The sequence below is a fragment of the Prionailurus bengalensis genome, chromosome B3, assembly GCF_016509475.1.
Source record: "Prionailurus bengalensis isolate Pbe53 chromosome B3, Fcat_Pben_1.1_paternal_pri, whole genome shotgun sequence".
Lineage (NCBI taxonomy): Eukaryota > Metazoa > Chordata > Mammalia > Carnivora > Felidae > Prionailurus > Prionailurus bengalensis.
This window is the reverse complement of record NC_057355.1, coordinates 71610497-71630550: the sequence shown is the minus strand read 5'-3', so window position 1 is coordinate 71630550 and position 20054 is coordinate 71610497. Positions and strand designations below refer to the sequence as shown.

Below are 20054 nucleotides of genomic sequence, written 5' to 3'. Positions count from 1 at the left end.
GCCTGAGCTGTTCATGTTAGCCATTCTGACTGATGTGAGATGCTATCTCAATGTGGTTTTGATTTGTACTTTCCTGATGAGTGATGTTGAGCATTTTTTCATGTGTCAGTTGGCCATCTGGATGTCTTCTTTGGAGAAGTGTCTATTCATGTCTTTTGACTATTTCTTCACTGGATTATTTGTGTTTTGGGTGTTGAGTTTGATAAGTTCTTGATAGATTTTGAATATTAACCCTCTATCTGATATGTCATTTGCAAATATCTTCTCCCATTCTGTCGGTTGCCTTTTAGTTTTGCTGATTGTTTCCTTCGCTGTGTGGAAGCTTTTTATTTTGATGAGGTCCCAGTAGTTCATTTTTGCTTTTGATTCCCTTGCCTCCGGAGACGTGTTGAGTAAGAAGTTGCTGCGGCCAAGATCAAAGAGGTTTTTGCCTGCTTTCTCCTTGAGGATTTTGATGGCTTCCTGTGTTACATTGAGGTCTTTCATCCATTTTGAGTTTATTTTTGTGTATGGTGTAAGAAGGTGGTCCAGGTTCATTTTTTTTTTGCATTTTTTCGCTGTCCAGTTTTCCCAGCACCACTTGCTGAAGAGACTGTCTTTATTCCATTGGATATTGTTTCCTGCTTTGTCAAACATTAGTTGGCCATTCGTGGGTCCATTTCTGGGTTCTTTCTTCTGTTCCATTGATCTGAGTATTTGTTCTTGTGCCAGTACCATACTGTCTTGATGGTTATAGCTTTGTAATACAGCTTGAAGTCCAGGATTGTGATGCCTCCAGCTTCGGTTTTCTTTTTCAAGATTGCTTTGGCTATTCGGGGTCTTTTCTGGTTCCATACAAATTTTAGGATTGTTTGTTCTAGCACTGTGAAGAATGCTGGTATTATTTTGATAGGGATTGCATTGAATATGTAGATTGCTTTGGGTAAAAGTCACTTCTCTTTTGCTTTCAAGATTCTTTTGCTTACTTTATATTTGACAGTTTGATTATTATGTGTTTTGGTGTGAATCTCTTTGAGTTCATTGAACTTCTTGGATATGAAATTCTATCTCTAAGTATTGGGCAGTTTTGGACCATTATTTCTTAAAATATTCTTTATATTCCTTTCTTTCTCTCTTCTTCTGGTCTCTTTACTATGTGTATATTGGTATATTTGATTGTGTCCCATACATCTCTTAGGCTCTGTTTGGTTTACCTATTTCTTTTTCTTTCTTTCCTCAGACTGAATAATCTCAATTGACCTATTTTCAAGTTTAGTGATTTTTATTTCTACTTTTAATCTATTGTTGAACTTCTCTAGGAAATTTTTAATGTTTGCTAATGTACTTTTTAGCTCTAGAATTTTTATTTAATTCTTTCGTGTAATTCCTTTCCTGTTATTGATATTTTCTGTTTGGGGAGATTTCCAGGAATAAGTAACTAACTCTCCAAAATTCTCCTCCTAGAATTTTCAGTGTGTTTATTGTCTTTCTCAATTGATATCCTTTGCCCTAGGCAGCAATGGCTTGTTCATTTTCCTTTTATTGTTTTTGAGGAATGCTTTCCACATAGATGTTTCTGTGTCTTGAGAGAGTTCCAAGGTAGGTGAAATAAAGACAAGCCCTCTCTTACAGTCTTTCAGGGAGCCCTTAGATATGTCAAAACAGACAAACAACTTCTGTGAACAAGTTCAATTCTGCTTCTCCTGGAACCAGGAACCAGTAACTTCCACCAGGAGTATAGACTGCTAACTTTAAGACTGCTACTTCTCTGAGGAGAAAGAGATGTGGCAAAGATAATTTAAAATTTCACAAAGCTCTCCTACCATGTGTTATTTGCCTCTTTCTTGAAGAAGCATTAACTTAGTTGCTATACATTCTTGACTTTTTTTCCAGAATTCCAATTAAGTAGATTCTGACAGTGTTCATCAGTTTTTCAGCATTTCTGTGGAGAAATATTATTTGGGTTCCCTACTCCATAGTTTTTATTTAGATATAAGTAAGTAGTAAAGCCAAAGAAAAGGGAAAGATTAATACAAAATCCCTCCCCCCTCTTACTGTGTAGGGAGACTAATGTAGCTGAGGATAGGCTCACAAAAGGCGTCTAAAGTGCTGACACTGTGCCATGATTTTTACTTGGGTGAAGAAGAACACAGGCATTTCTAAATTTTGTATTCTTTAAAGTTGCATATACATTATATAGACTTTGTGTGTGTTTGGCTTATTATTTAGTTAGATGGTATTTGTGATAGATTTGTTTTCTTTAACAAGATCCTCCCTAGAACTGTAGGTTTTTTTTTTTTTTTTTTACTTTTAATTTTTTATTTTCCATAGATTGAACCTATGTGAGAATAGAATACTTTAACACAATGTTTGTCTAGCAGTTGGGGAAAAATGAAAAAGTTATGATTTATTTCCACAAGAGGACAATATGAAAGTGAAAAAGAATGAAGCATATCTATTTGTATTGTACCTGTATAGAAAATTACACAATTTTAGGAGAATAAATAACTGCTATGAAATAGTCTGTGTAATACAATCAGTTTAAAAAAAGAAAAACCATTATATATATATATATATATGTATGCATTATATATATATGCATTTGCATGCTACTATATATATATAGAAATTTTGACCAGTATTAAACTTGTTATTTGTGGAAAGTGGGATTGTAAGGAGGAAGGTGACAGCTTTTACTCTTAACTTTACCTCTTACGTATTGTTCAAAAATTTTATGACAAGATGATATTTTTTTATTATAAAACATACCAAAATATAGTTTTAAAAGTGATAATTTCCTTAAATTAAAAAAATGTAAACAGTTAGTGGTTTTGTGACCAAAGTATATTTAATTCAGTGAGGACTGATTCAGGAACTAGCTCACTCATCCAGTTCTAAAAACTTTTCCTTTCTTTACATGCTTACTATTTTGGACCCTCCACCAGATATGCTTTGATTTGTTCCTTGGAGTAGCCCTGTAAAGGAAAACAGGTAGACAAACAGGAGACAAAAGACACACAAACACACAAACAACACAAACCAACAAGTAAACAAAAAACCCTGAAGACTAAAAACAAAAAACCCCAAAACACCGACTACAAGTAAAGAAGAGGGTGGAGGCAGTGCTGATGGAAGAGCACATACAAAGAGAGAAATGACAGGAAGGGGGGCGGTGGAATAAACATTGATTAGGCAAAGAGACTAAAAGGCTTAATCCAGAGAGAGAGAAAGGAAAATAAAGAAGGAGGCGGGGAAAAAGAAACAAAGATAAAGTTACCCAGACAGAGAAACTATATGGCTTGATTATTCCAGAGAGAGAAAGAAGTGTGAAGAAGGAGGTATAGAACATGTGTCAAGACAATGGATTAAATATGTTTGTTTAGACAGACCAATAACCAGAGTAACCAGCCGAGGGGAGGGAAGGGATAAGGAGACGAAATGGGGCGGGGGGTGGGGGAAGTGGAGAATGTATCTATATATCCAGAATTGACCTAGAGTTAACCTGGGCAATGCTGCAGCGCTTGTAGGTAGTAGCTGTCCGCAGGGTCTGTGCCGTTCTGGTGGATACACAATTACCCAGTGCAAAGGGGTATGGTTTGGCATAATCTGAACCCACCTCCCTTCTGGGTCCCGGGAGTGATCCCTGAGGCCCCGTCTTGGTGGCGGTGGGGGGGGGGGGTGGTGATCCCCCAGTCTCTTCTCCACGGAGCCGGACCCGGTGGACTCAGTTTGAGTCGTCTTCACTGTGCAGCGAGCACAGATGGGGCGGTCTTTCTCCACCAACTCCTCTCACCCTGCGCTGGGCTAGGATTCAAAGTCCCGCTCAGTGCGCTCTAGCCCTGGGGAAGCGCCTCTCAGTGCAGCGAGATGTGGTCCTGGCTGGCTTTGTCTGTGCAGCCGCACTACAGGAGGATTGCCTTCTCCTACTGTGGACTGAGCCCCCCGGGGTGGCGGACACAGGCAGCCTTTGTCTTTTCCCACAGCACTCCAGGGAAACGGTAGCCTTATCCTTCTGCAGACTGAGCCCTCAGCCCAGCCACTGTGCCCAGGGATGGCCGACGCAGGCAGGTTCTGAGCTATTGCACAGCCCTCCAAGGAGGGAACCACTTTCTCCAGCTGCCGACTGAGCCCCTGACCTGCAACCACACCCCGGCCTGGTTCCCCTCCTCCCCAGGTGTATGAACAGGGAGCCAGCTCCAGTCTGAAGTAAGCCCCGCAGTTAGAGATCGGATCCCTCTCAGTCTCAGTCCAAAGTCTTTCTCCTGTCCAGATATGGTCCTGCACTTCCCTAGCCGCTCTTTCTCTTTCCTTTGTCTCTCTGCAGAAGGGGGTCCCTCCCCTCCGTGCCCACGTGGCCTTTTTTTAATCTCCCCCAAGTCAGCAGTTACCCACCTATCTTTTTTTCCAGCTTTCCCATTTTTTCCTAGCAGATTCATTCTCTTTACCTCCCAGGCTCTGGTGTTCAAAGTCCTTCGGCTTTTACACTTCTTTGAGAGAGGGGGAAGTATGAATTCCCCCTACTTCGCCACCATGTGGGCCCCTCCTCCTCCTTTCTTTACATGCTTACTATAATTCAGTCAGTTATCATGCTACATGCTGGGGAAGAAACGATAAGATATTGTCCTTGTGCTAAAAGGGCTTATACTCTAGAGGAAGAGACATACATAATAGACTCACCTCAAAGAGTTTGTAAGTACAATGATGAAAAATTACCTGGTGTGTTTTATATGCATTATGAAGAGACACATAGTGCAACCTGGGAATGTTGGGAAGACTTTCTGGTGGAAGCGACGTCTCAATTGAATCTTAACAAAAGAATAGGTGTTTGATAGGTATAGCTACATATTCAACATCTAATAAGTTGCAGTAGTAGGATACGTGTGAGCTATTTTATACAAAATACTTTCTCTTCCTTCTGCTAATGAATGCAGCTGAATCACTAAAATATTAGTGCTGAATTAAGTCCAAACTGTAGTGGATTGTTCAAATCTGTCATTAGTAGCTTCCCAAGTAGATTTTCTGATTCTGTTCCCACCTTTTTTAAGTTCCTGTACTCATCTTGAAGTATAGTGCTGTCCAGTTGCCCAAGAATACTTTCAAAAATATACCTTTTGGTCTTCAGGTGAAGGTTTTCTTCCTTCTTTACGCTACAGCATTTTAAAAACATTTGCACTTTAATTATTTAATTGATTGTTTTGGACTTAGTGGGATATAAACACAAAGAAACTTTATTTTTTTTTCACCATTTCTACTTCACACACTTTCTGATGTTCTATTTGTTTCCATCTGTGGATAATATCTTGGGCCACTGTGATAGCTTTTCTGGTTACTTTTAGTATTAATACAGGGTTCTCTTGTCCAGATATTGGAAATTGTAGTATAGTTTAAAAGCAAAATTTTAATCTTTTATCCAAATTAAAACTTATTTCTCAAGACTGTGTCTGACTCAGACTTGATGTACTACTTTTCCTCTGCCCTTTTATTCCTTTTCTCCCACATGACTACACTGCCTCTGGTTACTCTAGGTTTCAGGTGGGAGAAAAATAAAGGTGAAAAGCTTTTCCTTGAGTGGTATTGTTGCCCTATTGTTTGGCAGAAGTTTGTAGGTTGATTTTTCTCTCATGGAGTGTTTCCTTTTTTGGTGGGGGCAGAGCTCCCTAAACTGTAGTTACCTGATATATGTAGTGCTTCATTGATTAGCTACTTATGACTTCTTTCATCCCTGGATTCTGGTGACCCACTCCATATAGACTCACATTTGGGGTGGCCTTATTCTCCAAGTTGTGCTTTGGGGTGAAAACCCTTTCAAGATTGGTCCAAGTTGAAATGACAAAAAGCATTTTATGTGTTATATGCCTGGGTGGCTCAGTTGGTTGAGCATTTGACTCTTGATTTCAGCTCAGGTCATGATCTCATGATCATGGAATCAAGCTCCATGTTCACTTTTGCACTGAGCATGGAGACTGCTTGGGTTTCTCTTTCTCTCCTTCTCTCTCTGTCCCTCCTCTCCTTGCAAGTTCTCTCTCTCAAAATAAATAAATAAACACTAAAAATTTTTTTAAAAATGAAGCATTATACAGCCTTGTAAGCAAATAACCAATTTGATTCATATCTCTTAACCAAGTTGTGTGGACAGAGATTGTATACTGAAAAAATCAAAACCTTCCTGGAGGTAAATATTGAGATTTTTAAGAGTTATTTTTTTCTCTGTGTTGGGTGGCAATCTCTTTCCATGGAAACAGATTCATGAAACTAAAAGCACATCCAAATATGACTAAATACATGAATTTTGTTTTGTACCACAGGACCATTATGGTTATGAATAAAGTCAAATCAGTTTGGATTGGAAGAAAAGAGTTACTGTTCCACTTTCAGAAAAAGAGTCATTGTTTCTCACAAAACCTTTTCATGAGGGTTGGATGATTCTTATTCCACAAATGACCTGACGGAGGGCAAATTTCATTTCCCTGTTGCGTAAGCTATAGATGAGGGGGTTTAAGACTGGTGTCACTACAGAGTATATCAGTGTGATGATCTTATACATAGCAACTGAGTTGCCAGATGTAGGACTCACATACATCACCATTATGGTTCCATAGAATAGAGACACCACAGCTAAGTGGGATCCACAGGTAGAGAAGGCCTTTTGCCGCCCAGCTGAAGAAGGAACCTGAAGCACAGCTCTGAGCACTAAGGCATAGGACCCAATAATGTACAAAATGGTGAGAATGATGATAAGAGAGCTCACAAAGTGGAATACATACTCTATGATTGGTGTGGGGGCACAGGACAATGCCATCAGTGGGTCCACATCACACAGAAAGTGATCAATAATGTTGGGACCACAAAAGGGTAGTTGAGAAATGAAGAAAATAGTAATTGCATGTCCAAGGAAACCAATGAGCCAACAAAGACACACCAGAATGATACAGAGCTTCCCGGTCATAATGGAGGGATAGTGCAGTGGATGGCAGATGGCCAGGTACCGATCATAGGCCATGACACAGAGGAAGATGCACTCAGTTGTGCCCAGGGAAAAGAAGAAGTAGAATTGAGTGAAGCAGCCAGAGAATGATATGGTCTTAGTTTCGGAAAGAAAATTGACCAGCATGTTGGGGACTGTGCAGGTCACATACCAGATCTCTAGAAAGGAGAAGTTGGCCAGGAGCACATACATAGGTGTATGGAGTTGATGGTCCCACCTCACTGCACAAATGATGGCCATATTCCCAGTCAGAGTCAAGATGTAGACCAACAAAACCATTGAGAAAAGGATGATCTGTATTTTCCAGGGACCAGGAAAACCCAACAAGACAAACTGTGTCACAGTAGATATCCCTGACTTATTCATGGCCCCCAGACTGTGGAGAGAAGACAGATAATGACAAGTCACTTTTCTGCTGAGACATTTGAAACTTTTCTTAGGATAGGCAGTTTGATGCAGGAAAATGTACTGAATATTCTAAAACAAGTTTTGAATAAGTCCTGCTCTATTCTGAGTGAGCTCTTTGGCCCTGATTTTTTGTAAATGTACAATTCTAAGCTACTTGAACTTTCTTTATCAGTGGGCAAAATCAGTTAAATTTAATCTTTTTTAGATATAAAGAAATCTTGTGTTAGAGGCAAAAATGGTTTGTCTTATGTTTAATTTTTTTTCAGTGAAAACTGTTCATATATAGAAGTTAGTGCTATTCATTTCAAAATGTGAGGACACATATGCTATCATGTAAAAATAGGTTTGTATCTGGCACATTGTATAGATTTGAATGGTTTGAGCTTTGACATTATTACAGATTCTCACCCTCTCTGTCTCCCCTACCTTTTTTCTTGAGCCATTTCCATTAGGAGATTTACTTTCTATCATTTTTTTCATGATAGTGGGAGAAAATCAACAAAGATGTTCAGATATCAAATTCTTACAGCTACTTCCTATTTAAAGATGTTTACATTGCATTAAATCTCATTTACAATTTGGTATTTATTCCTTTGTTTTTGTCAATAAAAAGTCACTATAATTCACTCCATAATGATTAATTTCATGTGATAAGTTATGCTTCATATGCATTTAAATCTATGTTATTAAAGATGAATATAACAGATACAATGTATTGGAGAAGAAAATTAAAATCACCAGGAGATTTTCTTGTAAAGCTCTTCTCACTGCTGCTACAATCTTCCTAAAGTTTATTATTTGGAAGATTTTTAAATAGATTTAGTCTATTTAAAAAATACTCTCAATTTTCAAAATAATAGAAAAGAATCAAAGATGTATCAAAAATAATTATTTCCCATATTCCAAAATTTGACCTTATTCTCTTTACAACACCATCACCAAAGATACCTTTTTAAGAATCAAATAATTCAGAGAAAAGAACACAATGATAGCTTTAACATATTAAAATCTCCAGAATTTTTTTAACAAGATACTTCTTTGATAAGAGGAAAATTCTGCTTAAAAATAATTTTGATAGAAGTGGTGTGTATAAAATATTTATAGTACTCACTGAGCATAATCAAATGGGAAAAATCCTTCTATTCAGTGAGATTATGTTAAGTGATATAAATATATTTACAATGAAACAGCTGTTGCAAGTTCACTAAATGAATAATGCATAAAGTGAACTATGAACCTATTCATCTAGAAGCAAACACAACCTTCCTATTGGACTGGTTAAGTCAAAGCAGGTTGCAGTCTTGTGGACAAGAAGCCAAGAAGAGAAGGAAATTGAAAGATGGAGATAAATTCTTTTTAATTTTTTAAATTAAGATGATTATGAAGAACTAAACTACCTGCATTGATCATAATTTTTGTTAAGGGTTCCATAGAATGGATGATTTTGGTAAGATAATTTGGTATAAAAAATGGTTTCCCACTGTGGGAACTTTGTGCTTTCCAAACAAGAGCTCTCTTTTCTGGACAAGACAAGAAAGGAGTAATGCAGAGACCAGCCACTTACCCCTGGGAAAACAGCAACAATGACTTGAATCAGATTCACAGACTTTGACTCAAAATAAAAATGCATGTGTTTGAGCTAGAGGCTACTCTTTTTTACATTAAAAAAAGACTTCACAGAAAAACTATTAGCTCTAGGGAAAGCATGGTAAATGAATTTCACAAATGGTTTCCAACATAATTATAAGAAGCATTTCCTAATATATTCACCATTAAACCCTATGTGAATCTTAGTTGTTATACACACTCATATGATTTTACCCTTAAAAATTTTTTTTAATGCCACCTCTCCTGATGGTGGACATAAGTAATGGAATGAACAAAGAGGAGAGAACTGAGAGAGGAGACCAAAACAAAACAAAACAAAACAAATCCCTGTTTTCTCTTGGTTTCAGTCCCAGTGGATGGAGCTAGTTCCACACTGTTTTGTTCAAAATACCTGTGAAAGTCATACCATTCCTGGTGCTCCAGACACTTCCTGAGATGGGGAAGAGCTGTGGATTACTTTGACACAATTCAGTGTACTTATTTGGGGGAGTATAAGTTCCAGGGTGATCTAAACACTCTGAGAGTTTTGTTTTTGATTTTGAGCTGTGAGTAACCAATATTCCTTGATACTCAATCTCTTGAGCATATTGAATGAACAAATATATAGGTGAATGGGCCCACCTGTGGTGTATAATAGCAGCAATGCCCATCAGAGATGATGATTCCTATATACTGTGAAGCTTTCCTAGGTCATCTTGGGGAGAGTTCATAGGGAGGCCACGAAGATTCTCTCCTTCACTGCCTTTAATGTGGAAGCCCTCTGTGAGAGCTTCATGCATGACTTATTTCACTTCCTTTGCACTGTGAGATTCTAGTGGTCTGTTTCCTACAGAGTGTGCTGAAACTATGTGCTGGTCTTAGTTTATGTGCCATTTTGGCCATTGTTGAGAATTCTCAGGTATCTCTTCATGTGATCTTGTAACTTTCTCTAGGGACCTTCTTCCTTCTTGCCTGGGGGTTTCATTAATATTTCTGGTAGGCTGGCCCATAGTTATTATTAGATAATGTGCTACATTGACTCTCTGGGGGCCCCATTGTCTCCTTAAGTTTGTATTTCTCAAACAGGGTATGTGATTGTATGCCATGGGATACACAGAGCTCCTAATTAAATATCTTCCTGAAGGGAAGGTTTTACTCAGAGAAGATAATTCTTTATTACACAAAATACGTATGTACTGTGGAATAGAAAGTATAATTTGTGATCATTTTTTAGATAAAACTTTGAGTTTCAAAGAAATATTGACCCCAAGTGCCCCGTGTTTTCTGACCACTGTTGCCAAACATTCTTTGTTTGGATTGAGGAGTGAAAGGTTTGAGAAACACTGTGTGAGAGTATTTAATCAACTAGTACCAGCAGGCCTATCTTCCTGGCACACCTAACTTTATTTCCCGAATGGCCATAACTAAAAGGGGGTACTTTCATTTTAACTACATTGGCCTTTCACCTAATGGCTTTCCTGTTTCAGCATGGGGTTTGGGCACAAAGATGGAATTAGTTCTTGGTATAATTTTCTCTTAATGCTTTCCTGACTCAGATGTTGCTCTATAGCCTTCTGAGAGGCGTAAAAATATGCTTAGGACATTGTTATTCCATATTTACAAGTGGAGTTGTCACAACTGATTTGGGGAGTAAGCACTAAGAGTAAAGATGCCCACTTGGGAGAACATGTAGAATGATCATTGTGAAGTGCAGGGCTTAGACAGTGGATCAACAGGAAAGAAGAATGGATTGAGGAGTCTAGTGAATGAGAGCTTTGGCAGGAAGGAGAGTTTGTACTTTATCTCTAAGTGAAAGAAGTATGAAACATATTCTGTTTTTGGTGTGAAAGACAGCTTTAAACAATGGAAAATGTCTGTTACTGGGTGGGCTTTTTGTTGTTGTTGTTGTTGTTGTTGTTAGTGGCAGCCCCTTGGTCCATTGTCTTTAAGAGTATTTTCTGAATTTAGAAGATTGCACCCTCTATTGAAAGCCTCTAGGTACACATATATGTGATTCTTTCCACCAGCTAAGATTAAACCAATGAGGATACATCACAGGGAAAGAAGATATATATAATAACACAATATAATTATCCAGTGAGATAATTTAAAATGTTTTATTGAACATTTTTCATTGATGAGCTGAACTTGAACTGCTAAGTAACCGTGAAAAATAAGTATCTCCCTCTACTTAAGTGTGAGCTGGAACACGACTTTCTGAAGCCATTCTCTATTGTTTTTATAAATAATTAAGGTTAGAAGTGATAAATTCTGCTTCTCTCTCAAACATGTCTCAGTCTGGGTTACTTCTTAATCCTAGGAGTTTCTTTAGGGCATCTTTCATGTCTTTATTTCGAAGACTATAGATAAGGGGGTTTAAGAGTGGAGTCACTGCTGAGTATACCAAAGTGACGATCTTCTGCATTCCTGCTGGATTTCCTGATGTTGGGCTTACATACATCACCATAAGGGTTCCATAGAATAGAGACACCACCATTAGGTGTGACCCACATGTGGAGAAAGCTTTAGTTTGACCAGCACCAGAAGGAATACGAAGCACAGCTCTGAGTACCAGAGTGTAAGATCCCAAGATAGAAAGGAAGGGCCCAAAGATAATCACTGAGTTGAAGGTATAGCAGATAAGTTCAGTGGAAGGAGCAGGGATGCAGGCCAGTGCGAACAATGGGCCTGGGTCACACACGAAGTGGTCAATGATGTTAGGTCCACAGAAGGGAAGTTGGGAGATGAGGACAATGGGGATTGGATAGCAGAGAAATCCACTCACCCAGCAAACACAGACCAGGATCACACAGAGCTTCCCAGTCATGATGGAAGGGTAATGTAGTGGGCGACAGATGGCAAGGTACCGGTCATAAGCCATAACTGATAAGAAGAAACACTCTGTTGTACCCAGTGAGAAAAAGAAGTAAAATTGGAGGAAGCATCCAGTGAAGGAGATGGTCTTGGTCTCAGAGAGGATGGTGACCAGCATGTTTGGGACAGTGGAGGAGATGTACCAGATCTCTAGGAAGGCAAAGTTTCCCAAGAGGATGTACATGGGTGTGTGAAGCCGCTTGTCCCATTTCACTACATAGACAATAACCCCATTCCCCAACAGAGTGAGGAGATAGACCACAAGGATTAATGAGAAGAAAAATTTCTGTATCTCCCTTTGACCAGGAAAACCCAGGAGGACAAACTCAGTCACAAAATGCATTGTTGCGTTCTGAGATTCCAAAGCTGTTAGAGAAACAGAAGTAACCAAGGAGTGAATAACAATGAACATTTGTGGGTTTTGCTAACAATTCACTTGTAAATGTACAAAGTATTTTTACATAAATTATCTCATTTGATCTTCCAAATGACCCTTTGAGCTGTAGGGAGGTGTGCTTCATCCTTCTCTTTTATAGATAAGGAAACTGAAGTTCAGAGAAATTTAAGGGGTTTACTTAAATGTGCAAAGCCAGTAACTCCTAGATACTCTGGCCATTTGAAGATTGGTTTGGAATGAACCTCACTTCTTTTCAAATATTCCTATAACTCTGAGTCTCAGTAATATTTTATCTTTCATGTTAAAATCATTACCTCTTAGATATTCTACATGTAAGTATAGATTTTGGATACATTCCTTTACTTTGTAACAAAATTGAATATAAATCTGAAGCAATAAATTTTCTTAGAGTTTCATACACAAAAGTCCAATAAAAAGCAGATAAGTGGAACTGTGTGGTGAGAGTGTTGAGACCCTTTGCTTTTGCTGCTCTGAGGGAGGTGATCTAGAAACCTCAGGATTCTGTAAAATGGTGTGAAAATCATCTGAGTAGCCCTCTCTAGGTCACATTCTGCTAGGGGGCATCTGGATTTGTAGAACAATTTAGTTCATTTCCTCTTGAGGATCTCTGGCTCTCTCAAAGTACTTTGTGTTGAACAAAATATGTCTCCTTTATTACTTCTGTGCATTGATCCTGGGACTCTGCCAAAGCTATACAAAGTAAGTGTCATTCCCTCTTAAAAACTGAGAACAAACTGAGGGTTGATGGGGGGTGGGAGGGAGGGGAGGGTGGGTGATGGGTATTGAGGAGGGCACCTTTTGGGATGAGCACTGGGTATTGTATGGAAACCAATTTGACAATAAATTTCATATATTGAAAAAAATTTAAAAAAACCCAAAAAACAAAGTAAGTCTCATTCTTCTTCCATTATGGTGATGGTTGGAGGCTTATATAACAAATGGAAGCTGTTATGTCCCTTATACATTACTTTCTTTTGGATGCCAACATTTATCCTGGCTTGTTTTCCCCTAAGCTGCACTATTCTACATCATGGCTAGGCTCTTGAGATAACTTACAGCTGGGTATGCCAAATTTTTCTAGTATATAACACCATGTTTCTTCATTTTTTGCTATGAATTAAACCCTAAGCACCATAACTTTCCATTCATCCTCTTGCTTTTACCTAAATTAAATAAATAATGAATAGAAATAGAAAGGTTACCTTAGGATATGTCAAGACCAGAAAAATCTTCCTCATATTGGATGAATTAGGAGTTGAGATATTACTATAAACTTGGATATTGGTAACAACCTTTCTAAAACTATTTGTCCAGGCTTCTTTCTTCCTTCCTTTCTTTTTTTTTTTTTTTCAATATGTTCAGGCTTATTTCTATGTCCTAAAGTTTTCTTGTTAAAGTTCAAGATATTTGGCTGGGTAAACCACCACCAGTATTTTAAATTTAGTAATATATTGACAACCAACATAGGATAATTGATCAATTTATTTATTTGTTTATTTAAGTTTATTTATTTTGAGGGGAGAGAGAGAGAGAGAGGGAGGGAGGGAGGGAGGGAGGGAGAGAGAGAGAGAGAGAGAGAGAGAGAGAGAGAGAGAATCCCAAGCACTATCAGTGCAGAGCCTGATGCAGGGCTCAGACTCAAAAACCATGAGATCATGACCTGAGCTGAAATCAAGATTTGGACGCTTACCTGACAGAGCCACCCAGGCACCCCAACCACATTATTTATTAATGTAACTATTATGATACTCACAAAATTGCATCCTTATGCCATTTATATAATCTTCCGAGAGCATGAAGCTTGCTTCTCAGTATTTCATCAAACCTGGAGCAAACTCAGATGGTAAATGTTTTACTGCCAAGGTAACTGTGGATATTTATATTGATTAACAATGTTTTAGAATGATGAAAAAAACTGCATAATAAATATTATTTTTATGCAAATTTAAATTTTTCCAAGCAAGTTAGTTCAATGGACTATAATTATGACCATATGTATAAACATTTCCAGGAGATTTGTAATTTCGCATATATTTTCCATAACCATACCTATGTTTTTCAGACTGCATGCTGTCATTTTTGGTCAGAAAATAGTTACTGGGCTTATAAAAAAAAAAGTTGAATGTTGGGGCGCCTGGGTGGCGCAGTCGGTTAAGGGTCCGACTTCAGCCAGGTCACGATCTCGCGGTCCGTGAGTTCGAGCCCCGCGTCAGGCTCTGGGCTGATGGCTCAGAGCCTGGAGCCTGTTTCTGATTCTGTGTCTCCCTCTCTCTCTGCCCCTCCCCCGTTCATGCTCTGTCTCTCTCTGTCCCAAAAATAAATAAACGTTGAAAAAAAAATTAAAAAAAAAAAGTTGAATGTCAAATTTAAATTGTAGCATATTACCCATTTACTTATTCATTTGGGCATTTAACAAACATTTATTCACTATTGATTATATTCCTAGCAGCGTACTAAGTTCTGGGGTACAATAGTAAACATGATGAATAAAATTCCTCCCCTTTTGGAACTTATGACTTATGAAAGCAATCAAGACTGCCACCTACCTCTGTAGTGTCTTGAACTGTGTGTTTCATAGCACATATCTAATTATGTGCCGTGGGCCTGAAAAAAATATTTATTCCAGTTCATAATAACTTAGATAAATCTATGTAGTGAGGGTAGTAGCATGATTGCTGACTTTATTTGACATAAATGAGATACTTTTTGCTTCACAAGAAAATAGAGATATGAGACATGAATTGACTTACTCTATTCATAGGCCAGGTAGTTCTTGGCACCAAGAAAAGAAATAGAATTCCAGTTCATGATTTTGAGTTGGAACCCAAACTCATAAGTCTTAACTCCTTCCTGGTCATCTGACTTCAGGATGTCCAGGACCTTTTAAAATTTGTGCTACATTGAAACTTTAGTTATCTGTGGAATACAGGATCAGAAAATGAGGGATAAATGAATTTCACAAATAATTTGAAACTCACTGCATCCATCCATTTCTGCTTCCTTTACCTTCACAACACATCTGTTAGTAGCTCAAAGGGTGAATTTAAATCCACTTCCTTCAGCTTTCTGTTCACCTCAAGTGATGCAACAAATGAACAGTTAGAAGAGGAACAACAAAGAACATGGACAATCCATTCTATATGAACTGATAAGGAAGCCAGCTCCTCCTCCATAACACCAGCTACTTGCTTGAAATTTAAGCTGCTTGCCCAAAGAAGAGCACTTTAAAAATTCTAAGTGCAGGGGTTCTTTTTCCTTTAAATATTTATATTAAAAAAAATTTTTTTTCAACGTTTATTTATTTTTGGGACAGAGAGAGACAGAGCATGAACGGGGGAGGGGCAGAGAGAGAGGGAGACACAGAATCAGAAACAGGCTCCAGGCTCTGAGCCATCAGCCCAGAGCCTGACGCGGGGCTCGAACTCACGGACCGCGAGATCGTGACCTGGCTGAAGTCGGACGCTTAACCGACTGCGCCACCCAGGTGCCCCTAAATATTTATATTTTTAAGATTAATCCATAAATTTTGTAATTTGATAAATTTGGTAAATCTAAAGGACAAGAGAGTCTGCCTATTACTTTCTCAGTTTCCACTTTCCAATTGCCCCTTGCCAACAACTCTGAAAAATAACATCCTATTTTAGTTGCCCTTGCCAAAGGATATTTGTCAACCAAAATTTACTGACCAATATTAGAAACAAAGTGGTAGAAGACTCAGGCTACATTGTAACTGAAGAAGATTTAATTCCTGCCCCCCCCCCCCCCCCCGCAAATATCCAAGACATCTGAGCCCCATTTTTCCTAAGTGAGTTGCATAGTGGAACTCTGTGATACCAGTGAATCCTTCATGTGAATCTATTACCCCATGTGTTGGGAGAAGAGAACTGCAGGGCCTAACACGTTCTTACAAAGAACAAAGGAACAAAGAATGAATGGACTTGTAGACGAATCAGCACATTCTTAGTATCTGACAGCCATGGGTATCTAGGAGCAGTGAAGCATTGATGTAGGCAGACTTTCCTTACATACCTGATGGTGCTTCTGGCTCCAAGAGGAAGACGCAAGGGGAAACTCCAGCCACAAGAGTGTCCTCATTTAACAATCTAAAACATTCATGGGTGGAGAGCAGCATTTGTGGCCCCAGAGACTTCCTTCCTTTAGTATTCTGAACCAAATGAAATGTATTTTTCATGCCAGTAATTACTAAGAATTTACATGTCCCTCCTGAACAGAAGTCATAGTTCCCCAGAATGTTTATTGGGAGGCATCTAGTTCTCTGTTTATGTATCTCTGGTCCAATATTTGTTTATATTTCCCCCAGTGGTTTGAAATAGTGAGACACAGAGGTCGGAATAAATATCCAAGAGAGGGAGGGAAAATTGTCCTCCTGGTGGAGATTCCTTCCTCTAAGGAACTGATCTACCTGGGGGATGAAGTGGAGGAGAGCAGCGAGTGGCACAGGTTAATAGGGGAGAAAAGTGTGTGTGTGTGTTGGTGGGGAGAGAGATTTTCCCCAAATATACTTGCTTTATTCTTGGTGCCAAACCTCTAAGCACTTAAATTAAAAAAAAAACTATTTGTCTATACAGATATTTGTATAGATATAAGATATTTGTAGATTTATATTTGTATAGATATAGATATAACAAACACAGATATAAGTATTTGTCTTTACTTACTTTGGGGGTCGATCAGTGTAGGCAGCAAGTGCAAGTATGCCATTCATGGGAGAGGTGAATATAGAATCACCCAGCTTCCTAATTTCTGGCACAGGAACTCTGCGCTCTCACCAACCTGCAATCAAGTACCCCTCCTTTGTCTTAGGCTTCTGCCCGCTTCCTGCTTCTACACTGTCCCTGTCCAAGCCATCAGCCTGACAGGCAGCACCTCCCTCCTAAATTTTAACTCAGATGGGGCTGCGTTTCCAAACCCCTCACTTCTTTTTTTTTTTTTTTAATTTTTTTTTCAACATTTATTCATTTTTGGGACAGAGAGAGACAGAGCATGAACGGGGGAGGGGCAGAGAGAGAGGGAGACACAGAATCGGAAACAGGCTCCAGGCTCTGAGCCATCAGCCCAGAGCCCGACGCGGGGCTCGAACTCATGGACCGCGAGATCGTGACCTGGCTGAAGTCGGACCCTTAACCGACTGCGCCACCCAGGCGCCCCCAAACCCCTCACTTCTAAGAACCCTTTGGCTTGGACCCGCTCCAACCCTCTGGGGGAGGGTCTTGCTGAGCAATGGCTGGGTGCTGACTTGCCCCAGAGAACGCCCATTGGATTGCACTGTGGCAGAGGTTCAGAGATTGTGGCCAGGTGCTGGCTTGCGCCAGAAGAGGTTCAGAGATTATGGCGAATCACAACACACAGCTGGCACCAGGTTTCACCGCACTCCGGCATCTTTGTTCCAATACTAGCAAATGTGGCTGTTCTCTGGAGTCCCCTGGGGGGTGGAGCCACTGTTTGTTCTCCAAACAGGGAACCTCTTCTCCCCATGTGGCCCACGGATCCCTTGGACCTCTCTGCCTGCTTCTGGGAATTCTCCCTTCATCTCCACCAGAGCAATGCCAGGTATTGAGCTCTAGAATTTCTGACTCTGTGATCCCCTGTTTATAGAGTCCTAATGGTATTGAAACCCTCTCTTTTCTACCTGTCATTGGTTTGGGGAATAGATTTTCTGTTCAGTCCCTTGTGTTTCCACTCTTTCTCTTTCTCTCCAGCTACCTTCAGGGGGAGTGCTTTTCTTCTATTCACTTGATGTGCCACACACACCCCCCTCCCTTCCTCTATCCTGTCTCTGCAAAAACAGCTGCCTACCCTGTGGGGCTTCTCTCTCCCCCAGTTCACCTCTTCACACCGCCCACCTGCCAGCTCCCTTATTTTCCAAGGAGTCCCCCAACATGCTCCTAAATCAGTATGGACATATTTGTCTCCCATTTTCCACCTCCCCCTGACCCTCATTGTGTAAACTGCCATTTTTTATGTTGTTTTTCTGTGCAGGCTGCTGTCTCATTAAGCGTGGCACATCACCTAGTGCCAAGTCAGCTGAGTTTTAAAGCTCCAGGCTTCAAGTTCCACTGGTCTTACAAACTCACAGAATTCAGCCCTTCTGGTTTTCAAAGCTAAACATTACTGGGATTAATATTCTCTGTGTGAGCTCCCTGAGATGAGGGCCCATTTCTCTGCCCTCTCCATTTGTGCAGCTACCTCCCTCCTACAGGGATCCTTCCTCTGCCTTTCTGACTTTCATAATCTTTCAGATGCAGCTCCTCTATATTTAGTTGTGGAGTTTGTTCTGCCGGTCTTTGGATTGCTCTCTGGTTTATTGACTTGGATATTTATGATATTTACTTGTAAGTGTGGGATGAGATGAGGTCAGGGCCTTCTTAATCTGCCATCTCCCCAAGCTCTCCCCTACATTATCTCTTAAGATTGTCACAAAAACATCATTCCAGAGTTAGAATGTCCTTTTTTAGAATCTAGGAGAACTTTCCATTCATTCAGAGCAAATGAGCTCCCTGGCTTTTCCCCATCCCTAACTATGTATCCTTAAGGACAGATTACAGATACAAATTCCTTTGAAAAGAAACAAACTTTTTTTTTTAATTTAACTGGAAATAAGAGCTTTAAAATGGCCATGCCCCTCTCTAGTCTATTGTCAACAAAATTTTCATAATATAAATGGGGTAATGTTGCTCCTCTGTTCAAAAATCTCCAAAGGCTTCCCATCTCACATGGAATTAAAAGTTCTTACTATGGTGTACAAGGTCCTGCACAATTTGGCCCTCTGATCATTCTCTTTGACTTAATCTCCAAAAATTTCCCCCTTAATTTCTCTACTTCAGCCAAACCAACCTCCTTGCTGTTACTTGAACATAATTCTGCCTTGGGATCTTATAGAGAACTTGTTTCCCTCTGCCTGGAATGCTCTGGCCTCAGCTGTCTGTGTGGCTCATTTCTTCATCTACTCAAGCTTTTGCTTAAATACTGCCTTCTTCATGTGGCCTTCTCTGATGATCATCCTAGTTAAAATTTCAGCTCCTTCTTCCACACTTCCTGTCCTCATTCCACTTTCTCCAAAGTGCTTATCATGCTTTGACATCCTATATATTTTACTTATTTTTTAAATTGTCTGTCCCCACTAGAAAGTAAACTATGTGGATACGGGTCTTTGAATATTTTGGTCATGGTGTATCTCTGGTACTTAAAAGAGTGCCAAGAACATAATAAATACTAACAAACTCTTTCTTGAAAGAATTATTACAATTTTATCTGATGTTAGGACACGTATTTCTTATATAAGCATGAAACTTTCAGTCTATCCCTAACCTGGAAGATTCTCAACCATGCAGACCCAAGGGATAAGGAAGGCATTGTTATTAAATCCCTTAAGTATGTATCCATTAGGCATTTAAATTAGATTCTTTATTCACTTTAAAAAACATTGGTCTATCTTAATGCTTTGAATACAGCAATGATGTGCACCTGGGATAACTGCCCTTGTTCTACCTTCCACCACCATCTCCAAATAACCAAAACTACACAGTATACAATAGCACAGTATGATGCCCTCATATCACTATCTACTGGAGTTGTCCATGTTGGAAATATTGTTACATTTGCAATGTAAATGAATCAGTTATGGTTTAACTCTACCAGGTTGGTTGAAGAATAAAGCATTCTCACTGAGAAATATGTTTTTTGAAGTGTGCATTGGAGAACTGGCAACAGTAAATCAAGTTCTTAATTAATTTTTTATGTCTGGACATTGGTTTGCTTGGTCTCATGTAGACTAGTTTACGT

General features: G+C 39.3%; 2 protein-coding genes across 3 annotated transcripts; both read right to left on the bottom strand.

The window, feature by feature from the left end:
• Positions 1–2283: 2283 nt before the first annotated feature.
• Positions 2284–7342, bottom strand: LOC122467911 (olfactory receptor 11H7). Of its 2 annotated transcripts, XM_043554485.1 has the most exons (2): positions 6422–7330; positions 2284–2286 (listed from the first exon to the last, which is right to left on the bottom strand). In XM_043554485.1, exons 1-2 carry the CDS (start codon positions 7328–7330, stop codon positions 2284–2286), a joined length of 912 nt encoding a protein of 303 aa, XP_043410420.1. The 2 variants fall into 2 exon arrangements, with proteins under 2 accessions (XP_043410420.1, XP_043410421.1); XM_043554486.1 differs by lacking the exon at positions 2284–2286 and having other exon boundaries at positions 6386–7342.
• A 3910-nt stretch (positions 7343–11252) lies between these two features.
• On the bottom strand, positions 11253–12245 carry LOC122467910 (olfactory receptor 11H6). Its single transcript, XM_043554484.1, has one exon. The coding sequence runs from the start codon at positions 12243–12245 to the stop codon at positions 11253–11255; it is 993 nt and encodes a 330-aa protein (XP_043410419.1).
• Between the last annotated feature and the right edge of the window lie 7809 nt (positions 12246–20054).